The sequence below is a fragment of the Adelges cooleyi genome, unplaced genomic scaffold, assembly GCF_023614345.1.
Source record: "Adelges cooleyi isolate 19-005CV unplaced genomic scaffold, UGA_ACOO_1.1 ACOO_flye_CR_arks_rails_tigmint_CR_PRNA_108, whole genome shotgun sequence".
Lineage (NCBI taxonomy): Eukaryota > Metazoa > Arthropoda > Insecta > Hemiptera > Adelgidae > Adelges > Adelges cooleyi.
The window spans coordinates 15,494,334-15,513,546 of NW_026095761.1; the positions used below are offsets into that span (position 1 = coordinate 15,494,334).

The 19,213-nt window shown below is 29.4% G+C and overlaps 1 protein-coding gene across 2 annotated transcripts in view; it reads right to left on the reverse strand.

Annotated features, from left to right (window-relative positions):
- Positions 1-19,213, reverse strand: part of LOC126846168 (rap guanine nucleotide exchange factor 4) — a 121,957-nt gene that overhangs the window by 12,291 nt on the left and 90,453 nt on the right. The window contains exons 4-6 of one of the 2 annotated variants that reach the window (XM_050585394.1): positions 15,823-15,960; positions 2,639-2,690; positions 872-981 (exon numbers count right to left, since the gene is read on the reverse strand). In XM_050585394.1, the coding sequence (XP_050441351.1) occupies positions 872-981; positions 2,639-2,690; positions 15,823-15,960 (300 nt within the window). The remainder of the gene's footprint in view (positions 1-871; positions 982-2,638; positions 2,691-15,822; positions 15,961-19,213) is intronic. The other variant, XM_050585401.1, reaches the window with a different exon arrangement.

Consider the following 19,213-nt stretch of genomic DNA (forward strand, 5'->3'; position numbering starts at 1 on the left):
TAATGGTATTGTTATAAATACAAACATGCATCGTTAAGACAAAAGCATTTACTCCAATTTAATATATTATGTACATAAAATCGAGTGAGATGACGAAATAATAAGTCAGATCGTTAGTTATTTTGAATAATGAAGTATATTTATTAGTATGGTAAGTGATAATAACGCGTAGATATCGAATATTTATTTCTTTTATGATTTTCTGATAATGTTTTTTAGTGATTTTATCACTTACAGTTATAATAATTCCTAAAGACCAATGACCCCTTGTATGTTATATCCTCACTATTATTTGATTTTTTTTTTGTTATTTGGTGTAATATAAAAATATACAATACTATGATACCAAGAAGAAGACGAAAAAAATATGATTGCAATGTTGTCTGCTGGGCATTCCTCAAAAACGCTTGGCAGAAAAAAAAATGTCATATCCCCAACCGCGCAGCAGAATCTGGTCTTAAAGAAAAAAACCCAAAACTACTATAACGTATTTTATTGTTTAATATTGAATTTATTTGATGTATTATATTATATTGTTTGGTTGAAATTCAACATAGTAAGTAAAAGTTATACTTATTTTCGCAGATTAATATCAAGTTCGAAGAAACTACTCTAATAATAAAAAAGAAAACTACGTAAATAAAATTAGTTATAGATTTTATTGTTACACATTGACTGATATTGGTGTATTTTATTTTAGTTAAGTCGTCCAAACAATTAACCGTGTTGAGCTATGAATAGGTATATAATGTCTATAAGTTTTGACTTAAATGCGAATTATCGACTTTATAAAGATTATATTTGGTATAAGACGAGGTATGTTGGTATTAGCAAAATTCAAAATTTATAATTAAATTTTTCTCTATGTTACCTCTGTAATTATTTCTGCCGGATCAGGATTATCTGGGGTAACCGTTCTTCGAATTGGGTTCATTACCGGTGGAGGAGATTGACACTTGGTTAAATTTCCACTAGCTAAGCCTGAAACAAATAAATAATATTTCAAAGGAAATTGTATATTTTGTACGTGTTCAAAGTAAAACACTCGTTAATAGCAACAACAAGCATATTTTCGAGCAATATTTTATTTGGTTATTGGAATGGGTTATGCGCACAGTTTAAATTATCTTAAGAATACACATAATGAACACACGCACTCACGATATAGATCTTTTTTTTTTTTTAATAACTGCATTAAGTAAATATAATAAATTATATTGTCGAAATAATACAGTTTTATTCATTTGAGGGAAACAAAAATTGTTTTTTAAGCCTTAAGTGATAACGGCAATGTTTGGCAAAAATTGATAGAGTCTTATAGCATAAATATAGGAAAGGTTATACAATTTTCTCTATTGATGGATAAATATTATTGCTTTATTACAGTTATATCTGAATATAATTTGTATAATTCAATTTAAGAAACAAAAATAAAAATTGGCCTTTTTGTCTTTGCTGTTATTTGATAAAATACAATGATTTATTTGAAAACCATTAAATGCAAAGTTAAAATGGTATTTTTTTAATAACCAAATAAGTTAACATTAATTAGACGAAAAATTAGTAAAAAATTAGTTTTATTTACCGATGGCTTAGCACAAAAGTGCCATAGGTGAATTTCTTTGTCATTTTTAATACGTTATTCGGTTTTATTTTTAATAGTTTTTGTTCATTATTTAATTCATTTTTTATTAATTCTGTATTCGTTTGATGTTATCGTTTGAGCAATACTTTCAAAACGAACTAACCCCCACTGGTTTTGTTCATTTAAAAATACCTACAAAAATTCAAAACGAGATTGATACTGAGTATTTTTTTTCCAGCTTTGCAAAACTTAATATAACTTCAAAAACAAATGCGCTCGAGGCTACGTTATAAATTAAAGGATTTTTATTCGTGTCCTTTCTTTAATTTATTCTTGTCTGAAAGATTTTTTTTTAACAAATATATACATTGTGTTTTGTTTTAAAGTCTTGCCGAGAACAACTGCCGGCTACAGGGACAAGGAGAGGGATTAACAAAACCGTCACGAAATTAAGGGATAATGCGGTGAACTCGCCGAGGTCAACGCAACAATTGCTCAGTGGTCGTCCCGCAGGGTAGCTTTACACGGTATGGGCGTCGCAGGGTCATAGCCAGGTCTCATCGAGGACGCGAGTCGCAACTTTTGAAAATAACAGTAATAATAATAATTTACAACTGTCTCACAGGCCGACCGCATTTACTTTATCCGATTGTCAGTTCACCACTGTTGAACGTCTTACCTGAACCTATAAAATATATTCAGGTAAAACTACGCTCCGGACGAAAGTCATTAAAACAATTCTGTAAACACCGTTGAAAACAACTACTAACCGCGTCCGAGCTGAATTGGGTTTTGAATACATTAACAATTAAGAGCCGCCGTGAACACCATTATTGAGAATAGGCCATCGTTTACTCGGTCTTCCCGTTTGCAATTCGTTTGGATTCAATAAAATAACATAATTACACACAGCATAATATATATATATAAATGTATATTTATATATATATATATGTATGATGTGTGTACATCGGATATCACTCGGTGCGCTGCTGGTTTCGACCGCTCGTTAGCCGAACAAGTGCTAAACTAATAGTAGGTAAGTACGCTTACCGTTTTTTAGTTTGTTGGTGACCACCAGATCTTTCATCAAACTCGAATGTTTCTGTAATCAAAAACAACAACGAATTAACAGAATTAATGAGACTCGTGAAGTAATGAGTAAATAGTAATAATTTCATTTGCAATACCGTAACTTGTATGGTATAACGTTATTGTTTATAGAATAATAATTTTTGACCATTTGTTCCTATTTGTAACACTATCCGGGGATAGGCAAAATAACCATTAATATAAGTCTCAATCACATGAATAAGTGTTAATTATATACAACTGATCGGTCGTCTAAATTATTTCTAGACATTATCATTGTAAATGTGTATTATGAAAACATCTAGTTATACTTATAAGTAGATTTATAATATAGTATAATTCAATTGTTACATTATAATTTATGTAGATAGACTGAAATAAATATTTCTACTATTTTTCAACGAAACTCAAACACTATTTAGTGGCTAAATGCATAATCATGTCTTAAAATATACACAAGAACCTCAGGTTTATAGCCACTAAAATAACAGTAAAATCTAGTTGATAAAATTAATTTGAATATCTCATCATTCAATTTGTTTACACAAAACATTTAAACGGACAAAAAAACATATCCACATTCAACGAAAAACTACAGTAATATCATTTTTTAAAACTGTTTAAAATGAAAGATATTTATTGTTCATAAAATCAATTATTACTGTGATGATTTTACAATTCGATATTAATAAAAATCTTAATTTGTAATTAAAAAATGTTTGCTACTTTATCAATTTTGCATAATCATTTTTATTAATATAATGAATAACGTTTTTTTGCTTTTACATTTATAATGTCACAGTCTTAAAAACAATATTATAAATTTTATAAAATATTTATTAATGACTAAATAATGTTAAATGGTTTTATCAAATATAGGTATAATATTTTGTTAATCGAAACAATTAACAATAGTTTGCTTTATAATAATGATATAATTTTTAAAGCGGTAAACCAATGATGATGTTTTCATGTCAAACGCGATATTTAACTAGATTGCTATTCTTGGTTGAATACAGTTAGCATATTTTAAATGATGAGGTTTAGGGATGCCACTTTACCCAGAAAGTAACATTTTTAAAGTACGAGTAGATATTTCTTTTATAACTAAACAAAAAAAATAAAAATTTCTTAGGAACGATTAAACTCCTACAACCGAATTTAGGCTATGTATAAAAACAAATTCTCAGGCTCTCATCGAAACTAAAATAATATTACATCTAAATTATGTGTGATCTTATATACAGGAGTAAAGGTACTCAGGTATATAAAGTCTTAACGTATATTTTCATTTGTCCTCAAATCAATATTTCATATGTTTAAAAATTGATGCAAGTTTGACACGTTAAGGAGATAGAGAGACGGTCAGATTTTCAAGTATTGCAAACCAAAAAGTAAATCCCACCCTCTGAATTATTAACTCAACAGTTGTATACTTTTTCTTCTTTCTGAAAAGTGGTGAATAGTTTCCCATTTAAGATTTCCAAGGTTAATTTATTATTACATATTTTTCAAGCTCATAAATAATAATTTACTATAGAGTTATATATAAGTCTGGTAAGTTATAATTCAACCATTACTAATCTCTACATTTTTTGAAAATAGCCCCAGGGTACCAATTTTTGTAATTTAGATGTACAGTTCTTATTAATTATTATTAGTATTAAAATGCGTTTACCGTCATTACCGCGATGGACCATCACAACGTCTTACAACTTTATTTAAACGTTAGTTGAAATAGTTATGAAACTATCTTTAACAACTTTATTATGTATTGGATTTGATTATTCCTTATTATGAAAAACTATACAAGGACAATGCACGACTATAATATGTTATTCTTATATTGGCTGTACTTTGATTTGTTCTAATTAAGTAATCACGTATTATTCTTATAACTATACGATTATATGTACAAATTTTAGTATGGAATATTAAATAAAACTATTCATGAGTTGTTTTACATATTTTGATGCTCAGAAATTCACATCACTATCTAGTATAAGCTCAACTAATTTAGTTACTTTAAGTGGTAGCATAACCATTATCTATATATTTGCTGAAATTAACTTATATTATGTTTATTTTTTCGCTTAAATTTAATTATTATTTAATAGGTACTAATTACTTTCATTTTATTGAAATACCAACAAATAATTTAAAATAGTGTATGTTCTTTGCAGTTAACTTGTACACAATAGTAAGTTATGTAATAATGATTCCCAACTTTTTTGCTACTTTAGTAACAGAAATTAAAATGTATTTTTGGCACAAATATTATAAAAATGTCAAACTAAAATGGGAAAATAATAGGAAATTTGTAATTACAAAAAATGTAAAATTACTTAACAAATAAAGCATTAAATATATAAACGAAATATGTATATTGCAATGGCCAGTGTAGCATGCAAATTGTATATAAAGATTTTTAAAATACATTTCCTTTTTGTTGCTTGCGAAAATTTAATATTCCAGAGTTAATTAAACATTAAATTACTCAAAGGTACAGTTGTATTTAATAGCTACAGACAGAGTTTGCTTACTTACGGAAAGTCAGTTCATTTGGTATAACTTTGGTGAAAAAATATATTAAGAGTAACAATTAAAATATTATCATTTTTAATTACAGTATTGTTTAGATTCAAATTACGGTTGGATATTTACAAAATCCACAAGAAAAAATATAATTATGATTATAAAAGACGTTGTGTAATGTATACGATCTTTCATTTATTTACATAATAAAACTACTGTCTGTACAAAATGCTATAATATTATTTCGTATTAGCGACACATAACACCATTATGTTCCATCTTCGTAAAGTCTTGGCTAGTGGCGAGTCTCGGTTTAAGTACATTATACAATCGTTATAACTCATAAAAATGTAAATTATGCATATTTATTTTGGAGATGTTTAGAATTGAAAGACAAATAGTTTTGGCAAACTAACTCGTTTGTTATTAGACAAAAATTTCTATTGCTAACCAATTGAATACAATTTACTGTGTGAAATTTACTGTGTACTTTTAGTATAAAATAAATAATAGATTGTAATAGCAATAAGTATCTTCAGAAACCCAATTGTTCTCTATGTTAAACGTTTGCAAATTGATTCGTAGAATTTGTAAGTACATATTTGTCATAAACGAAAAAATAAACTGAAAAGAAGAAAATTCACTGCGAGGTGGATAAATGAACTAAAAGGTTTTCTTTGCACTAGGTATATTATATTGTTCTTTAATGCTTGAATATTTTATTTATATTCTTGTTTCGTTCTTTTTAACATGAGCGAAAAAAAATAAGATATTTCAAAAACGGTGATCTGAGAAAATATTTTTCACCTAAAACCTATACACCGACTGAAAGGTTTTTGTTATAAACCTTTTGAACGACATTACATGGGTCCAATGGCTTGTACGTTGTTCTATTTGGCAGGTCTTTATTGTTAGAACGGTGACCGTAGACAACAGACTCGGCTATTTGCGCTACACTAGACTGATAAACGTTTTAATATTAATAATGATAATAACAATAACGGTTTGGCCGCGTTTTCTTTTGCAATTCCCTTCGGCCGATCGATCCATCATTAATCGACTTCAAAGGATAAGTTTACAGCTGGGTTATCTCATTATATACCGTGCGGCAACGCGTTTTACCTCACTGGGGAAATAATGTAACGTTAAAATTAACAAAGCGGCGTCGACGCTGTAATCATTTTTAAGTAGGATGAGCAGAACGAGTCGCCTATATACAACATTATTTTTTTTTCAAATTACTGTTACTATACCGCAGTGTAAACATTAAACACCAAGCCGGTTATTTTCTACCGCACAGTAATTTTTAATGGTTAACAAATTTGGCTTTCACATATTATTATTATTTCAACGCCATTTCGTCGGTGAAACCTTTACAGTACAGTGTAAATATTTCAGAAATCAGCCATTAGCCCTGGCATACCAAAATAAGAAATATTTTATTTATAATAAACAACTTGAATATTTTATAATTTTATAATCGACTTAAATTTATTTATTCGACCGAATAATTGAGTTAGGTTTCTCGCTTGAAAAAATATCCATTTTTTTATCGCCTGTCTTAGACCTTATATTTGAAGTTCTATAATCGTTAAAGTATTTAAAAAATCCGTTCTCCAAACGGGCCAACGTTATGTTATGTCCTATCGCTAGCATTTTTCTTACTATTTGCGATTTCGTGGCCTCAATCTAACGAATATACGCAGAAATTGTCTCTATTAACCATTTAAAGTTTGATTAAAGTATTTTACCCGCCCACCTTTTTTTCTAATGAATCTATGTTAAGTCTGACCTAATATGAAATACTTGTTATATTTGCAAATTGTTTAGTATTATTTTTTTGTATTCTATCTATTTTTTCTACTTGAGCTTAAATTTAATAATACTGTACATATAAAAAAATAACTGTAACAATGATATAATATTTTATTATCACTTTTTTGTTTCATCATAATGTAATCAATTGTTATCAAAAAAATATTGACGGTAATGAAAACAATTTTATTACTGTAGAAGTAATAATTAATCGCATTTCACGCGAATATTTAAATTTATAATTATTATTGCTTTTCATTGTTTGTCTTTTATATGTACGGTTTTCACTATAACTAATTAATTACTTTTGTATTTTATTACTTCTCATTGTTTTTATTTTTTTGAACATGGTTGTTAATACGTTTTTTATTTTTCATGTATTTGTAAATGAGTTTCTCTAGAATTTAAATAAATAAAATAATATTTTTTTATTTTGCCTATATAGAGTACTTATAAATTGAAATGACAGCTGTGCAAAATAAAAATTATATTATATTATTAATTGTATTTTTTGTAACTGGCGGCTATAAATTCTAGAAAATACCAACCATAACAAGAATTTTGCGCTATTAGAGGTGTCATCAAGCCAGTGATTTCATTTATTTGTAAGGCATTTAAATTCCTTCTTTAATTTTATAATATTATAGTAGCTAACGAAAGTATTCTGCTTGAATGTTTTATTTTTGTAATATGTTTTGAGTTTGTATTTTTTTTAATTTCGTTTATAATGATGTAAACAAGAAAATTATAAAAGTATTCATTATTTCGGCGAATAAGTATTTTCGAAGATGATTATAATATAACCAGCCATAATTTCACTTCATGTCTAGACTTATAATGAAGGTAAATAAAAAAAAACTAAAAATTTCATAAATTATGCATAGTTTTCTAAAGAACTACACATATAACGAGACATGGTAAATGTCATTTACAATTGACATGTACGTTTTGCAAGCACCATAGCAATACCTTATTACTTGTCTCGTATAATAAATTAAGCAATGCTGTTGGGACTCATGATACACTGTTTATATTGTAAACTGTTTAGGAGATATACAAACATTTAATGAATGGAGGCCGTGAACAAGTTTTTACCAATTATAGACACACTTTTATCAATTAGACGTTTCGATAAAGGATTGGTAGTAATATAAAATAAACATTTGATGTGCAAAATAAAACAGAAAAAGTTACGCAATCAATAATACTATTCAAGTATTAGCTATATAATAAAACAAAAAAAAACAAAAATAATAACATATCAGGTATATTAACAATTGAGCCGGTCTAGTCACATGTACTTATTTTGACTTTTTTTGATCGCATATACCAATATAACAAATTATAAAGGAACACAATAAACTTATTTTATTTCCTTTTTCGGAGAGGTTTCCAAGTTAATCTATTGATTGTTAACCGCAACTTGTCAGAGCCGCGTTCAATACAATGAACTGTTTTTGGAGTTTTTTTGAAAAGTTCTATTGTGTCAAAGTTAAAATAAAAAATTCTGTACATTTTTAGAGATTATCCTTGATTTGAGAAGAAAAGAAATAACTGTTCTAAAGCAAATATCATTTGGAAAATTTAGTATTTCACTTCTTCTTATAACTTATTTATGTGAAACTGAACATATGTTTATCTCTGCATTGGAGTAATAATTTAATATATAATTTGATTACATTGTTTTTTTAACAGTCCATGGAATAAAATATTTTGACACAAACAAAGGTATGGTTAAAAGTGTAAATTATAAAGGAATAAAGTCATGTTTAATTTTTTTCGGTTAAAAATATTATTTACAAAATTATTGGACTTAAAACTAAGCAATAACTATAAATACTGTGTATTACAGTACCGTACTTATAATACGCCTTTATCCGTCCGCATTTGATCCTTGCCACGAGTTTCTCGTGTCTTCACTGCTTTTCGCACGGCCGACGATATTGTATTGTTCTGTGTATTATTTTCAATCGGGAAATTCGAGTTTTCCGCCACATGAATTATTCAACGATTCCGTAAATTCCATTATTATATTTATGATGACCGATTCTATGACTGCCGATCCGGGCACGGGATTGGCTCGTGAAAGAATTACCTAATAATACGTTTCAAATGCCCGTTTCCGTTTTTCATCGTCCCCTTAGAAGTCTTATAATACAAATTGATAATGTATGTCACAAATACATGTGGCGGTGTGCTGGTCTAGTCGACCACGTGTAAATCATTAGCTATTATTAATATCAAGCGTCAACACGCGATGTGATTTATAATTCCCGAACGATATTATACTGACCCGATTGTGTATAGAGGCGGCAACGAAATTATCTTTACGGCCAACATAACTTTGACCCAACAAATTACTAAAAAACATTATTCATTTCTAATTCTGGAATTTTCCCACATTATAGTAGTAATAATGTTCAAAAATCAGTACACAAATATACCTTACTTGATAAGTTAACGAAAACTTTTGACTTATCAAATGTTAACTTACTTATATATAGCATTTTTAAAACAACGTAGTGCTCTTCAGAAGATAATGACTTTTTTCAAGTTCAAGGCTAAATTATTTTTGTCGAGGACTTAAATGTTGACGAGTATATATTTTTCAATTTGGGAGCCTGAGAAATATTACTTCCAAGTTGGATGGCAAACACTTGATCATTTTCGGATCTATCATTGTTGTTACCATAGTTATACCTAACGTTTTGAACCCACTGCAGGGTCCATCTTCAAGGGCGCCCACAGAGGGGGGCAGGGGGGACAACTCCCCTCTAGCTTCTCTGCTAGTTAAAAAAACGTATGTCCAATATATATCGCAAATTTGTGAAATCTATTACAAAATCATAGGGGGCCCTTCCTGAATTTTCACAAGCGGGGCCCAGACCAGAGACATAGTCACCGTATGATTTACCACGTGCAAATGTATTAAACACTTTTTAAATTTAATTAGATAGTTACTATATATATATATATATATATATATATATATAATGGCCTATTACAGGTAAGATAATACTCGATTTGACTGTCTACGTCGATATTCCAGATACGTTAGGTTAGGTGAACAAAAGTGAAAATTCGGTATGAACTATAAAGACGACTGTTTGCGCGGCGAAAGCACAAACAAATTATCACAACGTTCAAACACAACAACGGTAAATCACGGTGACAACTATAGCAGGGCATAGGCATAATCATGTCGGCGGTGTCGCGGCTAATTGCAATTTGCGGTCCGTAACCAGCAAACGGATAATTACCGTGTCCGAAAGTGCTACAGCCGCTCCGCCCCGGCCGGATGCAATGACAGTTGCTGCTGTTCCTGTCGGCGCCGTTACTGCACGTTGTCCGACGTTGATGGCGCACACAAGTGATTTATTCCATTCAACTGTTGTATAACATAAATTGATTACAGTTTCGGTCGGTTAGCTCGTGTTATCACGGCAGCGTACAGTAACAAGTCGCATCAGCTTAATTACAAAATTAGACGGAAACAATGATGTAGTCATGCGTGTGCAAACTACATGATTTCGTCGTGTACCATCTCTATAGTTTAGAAATCGTCTCTAAACACAGTACTTTATTAAAATTATTTAAAAAATACTGTCGATAAACGTTAACAAACCAAAAAAATATCTTCAACGCTTTCACCTAGAAGGAGTAAAAACTTTTTCTTTAGCTATCTGTTTCGAGCCAAGTTTTGGCCTACAAAATATAATTATAAGCACATTAGAGTTTTTACATAAACAATGTGCAGTTCTTTTTTTCTTGTTATTTTATTTTACGTGGCCTTAATATAATGTTTAAACAAGTATCAATGATTTAATCATACAGTTGAAGGTACACAGATTTAAAATGTATAGGATGTTAAATAAATAAGTAGAGTCAAGTAGAGCAATGTTAAACAAATGAGGTAAATGTTTACCTCTTTAAATATTAAATAAATTTTTTTAATTAAAAAAACTAATCATAAATTGTATTTTTTTTTTGTACATTTTTATTTATTATAAAATAAATGTTATTAACCACAAACATAGTGGCTTTTAGCGACCAATATCAATACGACCAACTCCAATAATAATTGAGAAACGTTAGCAGTGTTAGAAAGACAATTTTTAAGGCAAATATAATGTTCAGAGAAGTATGAAGAAAAGTGTATGAAATAAAATCATACGCTGTGATAAAGAACTTTTTGTCGAAGTATCCATGATAGATATATATTAATTAATGGCAAAGAATAAGTTGGCTGGGAGTTAGGACTTTTTTGAGATCGAATACATAGCTATTGATGTTCTTGTGCATAAGTAAGAAGTTAAAACACCACTATGAAGACCGAGAAATATTATGGCTTTTGTATGGACTCTGAAGGAAGAAGTCTGATTGCAATTAACAAGTTTTATGGGTCATCCTTGAGTTTTCATGTAAACTATTAATAGGACCAAAGTAATAATATTCAGAAATGGTTTCATGGTCTAATTTTTATTATGTTCTTGCTCAACTTGAATGGTGGATAATATTTAACTCACTTCTGGTTGCTAGTAGGTTAACTGTTTTTTCGAGTTTATCGTCTTACAAGAGAAAAATTTAATGGAAGTCTTGATCTTCAAACAATAAATAATATAGTTTATAAAAAATGGCCAACGGGAATGATTAATTTAAATCACATTTACTTAATATTTCTAAATATGCTTTTCAAAATAATATTAGAGACAACAACAATTCTTAGTACCCTATTACTTTTTAATACCATCATTCTAAACGGATTTTCTTCTCTACGTTCTCATTTTAATTATACAGAGTGTATCTTAAGTACTTCAAACCGTGGTTTTATGGTGTACAAATTTATATATAACATAAATCGGCCTAATAAATTATCATTGGCCCTAAAGTAAAATAACACATAAACCATTTTTTACTTTGCGTCGAAACTAAAAATATTGTATTATACTTATTATACACTTTATTGTCCCTTATTATTTTGTTTGTCTTGTATAATAGAAAATTGTCAATTCAATATACCTAAGCAACGTATTATGGACAGTGTTTGCCTATTAATAATACCTCATAAGATATCATATGTATAGAAACCTTTATAATTATATTATACTACCATTGTAAATAACCGAGAAGTATAGGAATAATAACTAAATAGTATATACTTAGATCTGAGCTCACGGCAGTGCGCCAGGCCAAGTTCCAGCAATGCCAGTGTATTTGTACACGAACCAATTCACCCAGTTTATCTAACCCACTTATCTCTGTTTCCTCTTAAGATGAGCTTTTAAAATATGTAACATAGATTAAGCTTGAGTAGCTTAGGAAATTGTAAAAATTTGAGCCCTTAATAATAAGCTATTTCAAAATTTTCATTTTTGTTACTGACTCACTCATCATCAAAATTATAAAACACTTCCCGTATAGGTAGAAACGTCAAATTTGACACAAAGGCAGGTTTTATAGTTTAACTAAAGAGAAAAATCTGAACGTTGCAATTTTCTTAAAATTAATGCCGTTTTAGGGAGTGTATTACTAAATGCATGATGTGACGCGCATGAATATTGCTTGATTAGATTAGCCGGGTTTTTATTAATTAACCACAGATTCCAGAGTCGTCGAAACACACGTTCTCATTTAGTGTTACAATATGGTAATAAGCAATTGTTTATAATTGACAGTAAATTCTTATCAAACATTAGTTTTCGTAATTTTATTTCATTTATCGGTCATCAAATACAGAATATTTTAATAACCGTAATAATATCATTATTTAATTAAGTCTATATACTCTATACCCGTGTTATTTTTCGTCGGAGAATTCGTTCGTTCGTTTTAAGTATAAAAAAAATAGCAAGTGCCGCTTTTCTAAGAAAAATTGTGTTAAGCAAAATCTTCGAGGCGGCCGCGTGAATGAAACGGCTTTCTGTTACCAATTTTCAAAAATGATCCCACCAATGCTTTGTAAAAATTAACACGACGCCCACAACGCTGAAGCCAGCAAAAATGAATGATATCTTCAACAAAAACCTAACAGTGTTGCTCATGAAAGTAGGAGTGAAGTGAGGTTATCAACTAAAGAAATAGCAGACTTGGCCACATTATAGACATCACTACTTTGATAGGCTGACTATTTTGGGAAGTTATCTAGAACTTGGCCCTTTTTCACTGTTAGGTTTTTGTTGGAGATATTTATTTCTTAGATTAATCCGAGACACGCGTTCTTAAGAGCTCATCGAGTAGACAATCCTGAAAGGCTGTATTTAATATTCAATTATTACACAAGAGTACTCGAAATTAGAAGGTAGAGTTTTGTTCAAGTTAGCTATTCAATTGTATACATATATATACACATTATACACCGCATTATCTTGAGACCCAATATCAAATTCCTCTGAGCTCTTTCCAAGACACGTTTAAATAATTAAACACCAATGAATGGAAACCTCTTGTGTTGGATTAAATTTACATTTTCATTGAAACGTATTGTTAATTATTGATGATATTACCCTTTAATTAATTTAAAAGGTATAAACGGTACAAGAGTTAAGACGTTTTCTGAATAATATCTGAAAATAAATTTGAAAACCCACAATTGCAATCCTAATAAAATAAAAACAAGCTTATTAAATTTGTGTTATCATTCATGTGCCTAAAAATAAGTATACAAAATTGTAGGATAATAATATACTCTTGCTGGTAATACAATTATATTGGACGAATACAAATATTAAAACTTTTTTTCATTTTCCTTTGACTTCGTCAATAAAAGGATTACCGGAAAAGGGCTAGAAGAATAGTAACGTTATTCTTCGCCAGAAATTAAAGTCATGAACCTTTAATCAATAATCAACAAAGCGTAATGACTGTAATCCGTTAACACCAGCGTGCAATGATTACATTTCAGTTGTAAAATTCATCATTTTATAGATTTTCAGTAACAAGTTGGCCAGAGAAAATGTATTAAAAACTACTCTCAGGGAAATCTATTCGACGTTTACTATCATCTTGTTCTTTATTTTACTCGCTTTTAACGATACTTTTTATTTGAAATGTATTTCTTTTGTACCGCGTTTATCAAATTTCATGTTACAGACCAATCCTTGACAATATACTATGCACATTTTAACAATGTTATCCCTATTCCCTTCGCTGTACAATGTTCCATGTTTGGAACAAATCAAAATTTGGTGTTTTCCGGGAAACTAAAACTCAAATAATTTTTTTTTAAGTAGTATTATATACATTCAAAGCACATATTTTTTTCGAACAAAAAAAAAATTATGCAGTGAAGAGAGTAATTAATGAAAGAAAAACTAAAACTCCAAAGTCTTTATACAAATAATGGAAAAAAACTCCTTTGATTATATAATAAATTATTAAAAGTAGATAATTAAATTGAAACTAAAAAAAAGATGTCTTGTATTCAGTGTCAAAAAACACATTATTGTAAAACTAATTTTAAAAAAGCAAGTGAAAACTTCCTATTTTCTATACTTCTATTTTATTATGCAAGTATTAAATTAAGATGGAAATTAAAATCTATAATACTAATATTAATTTGAAATTTTAATACATTGAAATGTGTTTAACTGTTAAGTTAACTTTACAAATAACCAAATAATGTAATTTGGTTATTAAATAACCGACCTACGGTAATTTTAATGTTAAGGGAAATACATTGTTCTTAAAAAAAGACAATCCACGAGAAATTTAATATGAAAAAGTCCTTAAGTATACTAAAATGATTATTAATGATGAAAAAATCAGCTCTCTGCACAAGTCCATCAACTATTGGACCATTGAAACATATCTGATTTTTGAATCCATTTATTTAAAGTCTTTAATACAATTCACAGTAAAATATATAACAACATTAAGAGGTTGTTAATTTTCAAAGCTAATCTTTGTTAACACTTTTATTTTTTCCTAAACATAAAAAATAAATAACACAAACACTAGTAAGACTATGTTTTATATATTTTGTTGTGTGTAATCGGCAATTTTTATCCTCTTAAAAATACATTGTTATGGTAACACATGAAATTTAAAATTAATGCAACATGAAAAAACCTGTAATCTGATTTTCTCATAACTCCTTATACCTACATAGATGAAACGGTTTTCTTCTCCCCTCTTTAAAATAAAAACAAGTTAATCATAGCAGGCTCACTGCAATGAGTTTCTGTATAATAATTACAAATGTATTGTTCTATCGAAACAACGCGACCCATTCAGACACAATTCACAGTTCATCGTCAATTTTTAACTATAATATTTATGTATATATTTGTCTGCAGTTCAACGTTTACAATAATAACAAGAAGTTTGCAAAGTGAAGATTAAACAACATTCATCAAGAAAACAGACCTTTTTTGAAAAATAAAATCGAATAGAATGTAAAAAAAAAGTTATTTTTCAGAAACACGGTTCCAGAATATAATGCAAACAACAAACAGGCGACAGTATGGGCACAGTTACTGCGACAAATGAAGCATGATAACAGTTCATTCAAATGTTCAACAGGCAGTGCCATAAGTAAAATGTTATTGTATAATATTATAAAAGGTTTACGGACTGAGGTACTTTAAGGTCGGAAAACAGAAATTTTAATTTTTCAGATTTCATACCGCATTAGAAACATGTGCAATAAAAATATAGCTATGTTAGGCACGAAGACTTAAGTGTACCACAATTGCCTATTCGACGCGCCGTCTTATATTAATATTCAACCTAATACATTTTATGATTATACTATGGTTACAATATTGGCTTTATTTGGTTAAAAAAAGTGTACTTACGTCCCAAATTTTTTTGAAATCATTTTGGTGTATTCTCAGTAGTTCGCAAGTAGTTTTCGTGCATACCGTCATATCCCTTGGCATGTCGTGCACTATTGATTCGCCGAAAGTCGCACCGACGTCCAAAGTGACAACGGCCTGCGGGGGACAGGTGAATGATAATTAATTATAAAATAAAGTTGTAACAAAAACTAACAGTAATATTGCAGTAATAACTTAAACAACGTATATTAAAATTATTATTTCGACATTTTCTGCTTAAAATATTAATTATTCTTGAAACTTAATAAAACCCAATCGATTGTTTTTCATTATTACTCTCTTATTCTTTGTGTTTTATACTACTTATAACAATTTTATCATTAAAAATAACAAGCCACTTAACTTATTTAATAAATTAGTCGTTACAGATATTTTAGGTAGTAATTTGATATTTTAAAGTGTAGTACTCGAATCTCATTATTTTCAATATAATAATTAGATTTTGAAATATACGTTTTTATAAAATATTTAATATAATTATCCTAATGTTTTTTTTTTAATACTATTATATTATGAACCTTTGATAATCTAAATAGTGTAGGATGACAGAATATACCGTATAGAAATCATAATAATATATGCCAAGTGTCCAAAAATTATTAACGTTAAAAATAATTTATCACTCAAACGCAATACATAAACAATTATTAATAACGTTTTATTAATTAAACTGTATGAACCCTTTGCCAATGTTTTTATAATTAAGTTTAAACGCAGATTTCGTAGTTATAAAATTATTCAAATAGTAGCTTGTTAATGCTCATAGTTCTTTTGAATATAAATAAGGTACACCATAAGAATTGCGTTTATTCAATTTTTTAAAGTAACCGTTTCATTATTCTTTTTATAAAAAATAAGTACATACCACTCAGTTTTACAGTTATTAATGTGAAGGATGAAATAAATTATTATTACTAATGGCTGTCGTGAATGATTTATTTATTTTGAAACTCTGTTTAATCTATCTTATTTTAAACATTTTTAATAAATAATAATAAAAACGCTGGAATTTAGTAACTTTTGTTATCAGTAAAAAACGAATTATGAACTCTATCTTTATCTTTTAATAAACCCCAGATCTTCCACAAACTACCCTTCATGACCTATTTTATGTGATGATTTTACTCGACCATCAATAGTGACTTTGAATTTACACAAAACAGGGTTTCAACTTTCATTACTTATCACTACCGAAGTATCGCAAGAACCTTTTAAAAACGTTATAGGAAGTTACATATTTTTTAAAAGTAATTTATTTAAACTAAATTATAAAAAATAAATTAAGCATAATAAATTGGTTTTGGATTCCGGAATTTTGGATTTTAACAAACCCGAAATCCAAAAGCAATTTATCATTTTAGTGTTGTGTTTTATTTTTACTTTGTCATAAGAAATATTTAATGCTTATAAGATTTTTAAGTGGATTAAATAAGGTTTTTTTTTATGAAAATCTGGGAAATTCCCATCACTAATTTATACAAATGGTATATTGTAAATATTGCTGCTCCCGAAGAACAACTTCTTTAAAGCAATAGTTTTCAACAAATTTTTGGCATTAGGAAAAATTAATTTAATTATTTACAGCCGATAGTTTATATTGCATATAGGACATGTTTTTTAGATACTGAAAAACCAATGATATTAATTATAATTTATAGATGTACACATTTTGTGGTATAAAAACTTTATATTATACCTCAGTGTAGTAGTGTTGAGTATAGTGATAGTGCAATTATATACTCAATTACAAGCCTAGTAATGGTATACTGATTGTAATAAATTACAAAACATGGTCAAAGCTATTAAATTAATTGTATAGAACATTTTTAGAAAAAAACGATTAAATGTAATGCTTTCAGAGAACTTGTACCGAATCACAGGTCAAATTGCCACCCTTATACTACAGTCAGATCTAATACTTCATTTCAAACCATTTGCTGAACATGTTTTATCTCTAAAAAGTTATTTTTCATTAATTCACACGTTTTGAGTTTTCGAGCACGCTATAAATTATTGCATTTGACCAATCACTACTTTATTTCCATCTGTACCCGAAAGTTTTCTATCGCCGTTGTAATTTATTGAAGCATTTGCATAATTTACAGAACTCGAATCGGTGCTTAGCGTTTTCGTCTGATTTGCATCCCAGTGTATGCTTGCCGAGTGCTTAGGGATGGATAATGTAGGAAATGCATGGCATTTCCTATAGGGGCGTTTTTAAAACCGTTTATTTTTCGCGGCGAATATATATTTAAAATAATACTTGACGGGCTTAACAAATGAAATTGAAAAAAATCACTAGAGGCTTTCCGGTTTGTTATATACGCAGCTTTTTGGTTATTCGCAATGCCATTCTCTATTATAATAATAATAATAATAATAATATTATTTTAATCAAACCGCCACCGGCAGCAGACCCACGTGAATGTGGTCGACCTAATTTGACCTCCACGGGTTATCCCGCCCCACAAATAGGGGTGTGACGACGCATCGGACGAGTGTGTATTACTATATAATAATTATTTCTGTTACGATAATATTCAATGTTTCAAAAGCAACACAGTTCGTTTAATTGCACGAGCACACAACCACATCACCGCGGTAACCGCGTCCAATTTATTTTCATATATGGAACATCTACCCGGTTATAGGTTATACGCGCTGTGTCGACCTTATTCGCTGTTTTGTTCGGTCCGTCCGCGCCGGGATCTCGCTTTATCATCCGCTTTTAACTGCCAAAGTAGTAAAAAGGTCGGCCACGCAATAATATAACCTGCACTGTGACTACCGCACACCTATTATTCGTCATGTCGCTGTGCAAACGACCAATATACTCTATAACAATAACACTGGTATTGTGTATTATCATTGGTGTTGCGACGCTGGCTGCAGCCGTTTGTTGTTTGTGTTATGAGACAAACTTGAAGTCGTTATGAGATTTGCTCGGGGCACACATTAGTCTTGTGGTCGACATTTTGCCGCAATAAAATCCGCCTTGGCCTTATTCAACTCGGTCTTACAAAATAATACTCAACTTACGCGCATCGCCGAGTACGATTAAAAACTTTTAAATATTACCCCGGATGACTGACGCATACATATGTGTTTACTGAGGCAGATATTATGGCTTTTGCCGCTCAACCCCGCACAAGCAAGAAAAAATATGTATAATTATATGGCTGTACGCCAAGACTTGGAATTTACCATTATTGGTTTTCATTTTTTACTTAAAGTGGCTCATGCTTTGTGGAACTATATTATAAAAAGGGTCAAGGAAACGTAAAAAATTCGTTTTGAAGTCGAAACTCACTTGAGGCACTCGAAAGCAGTACGATTTTTTCATTAAAAA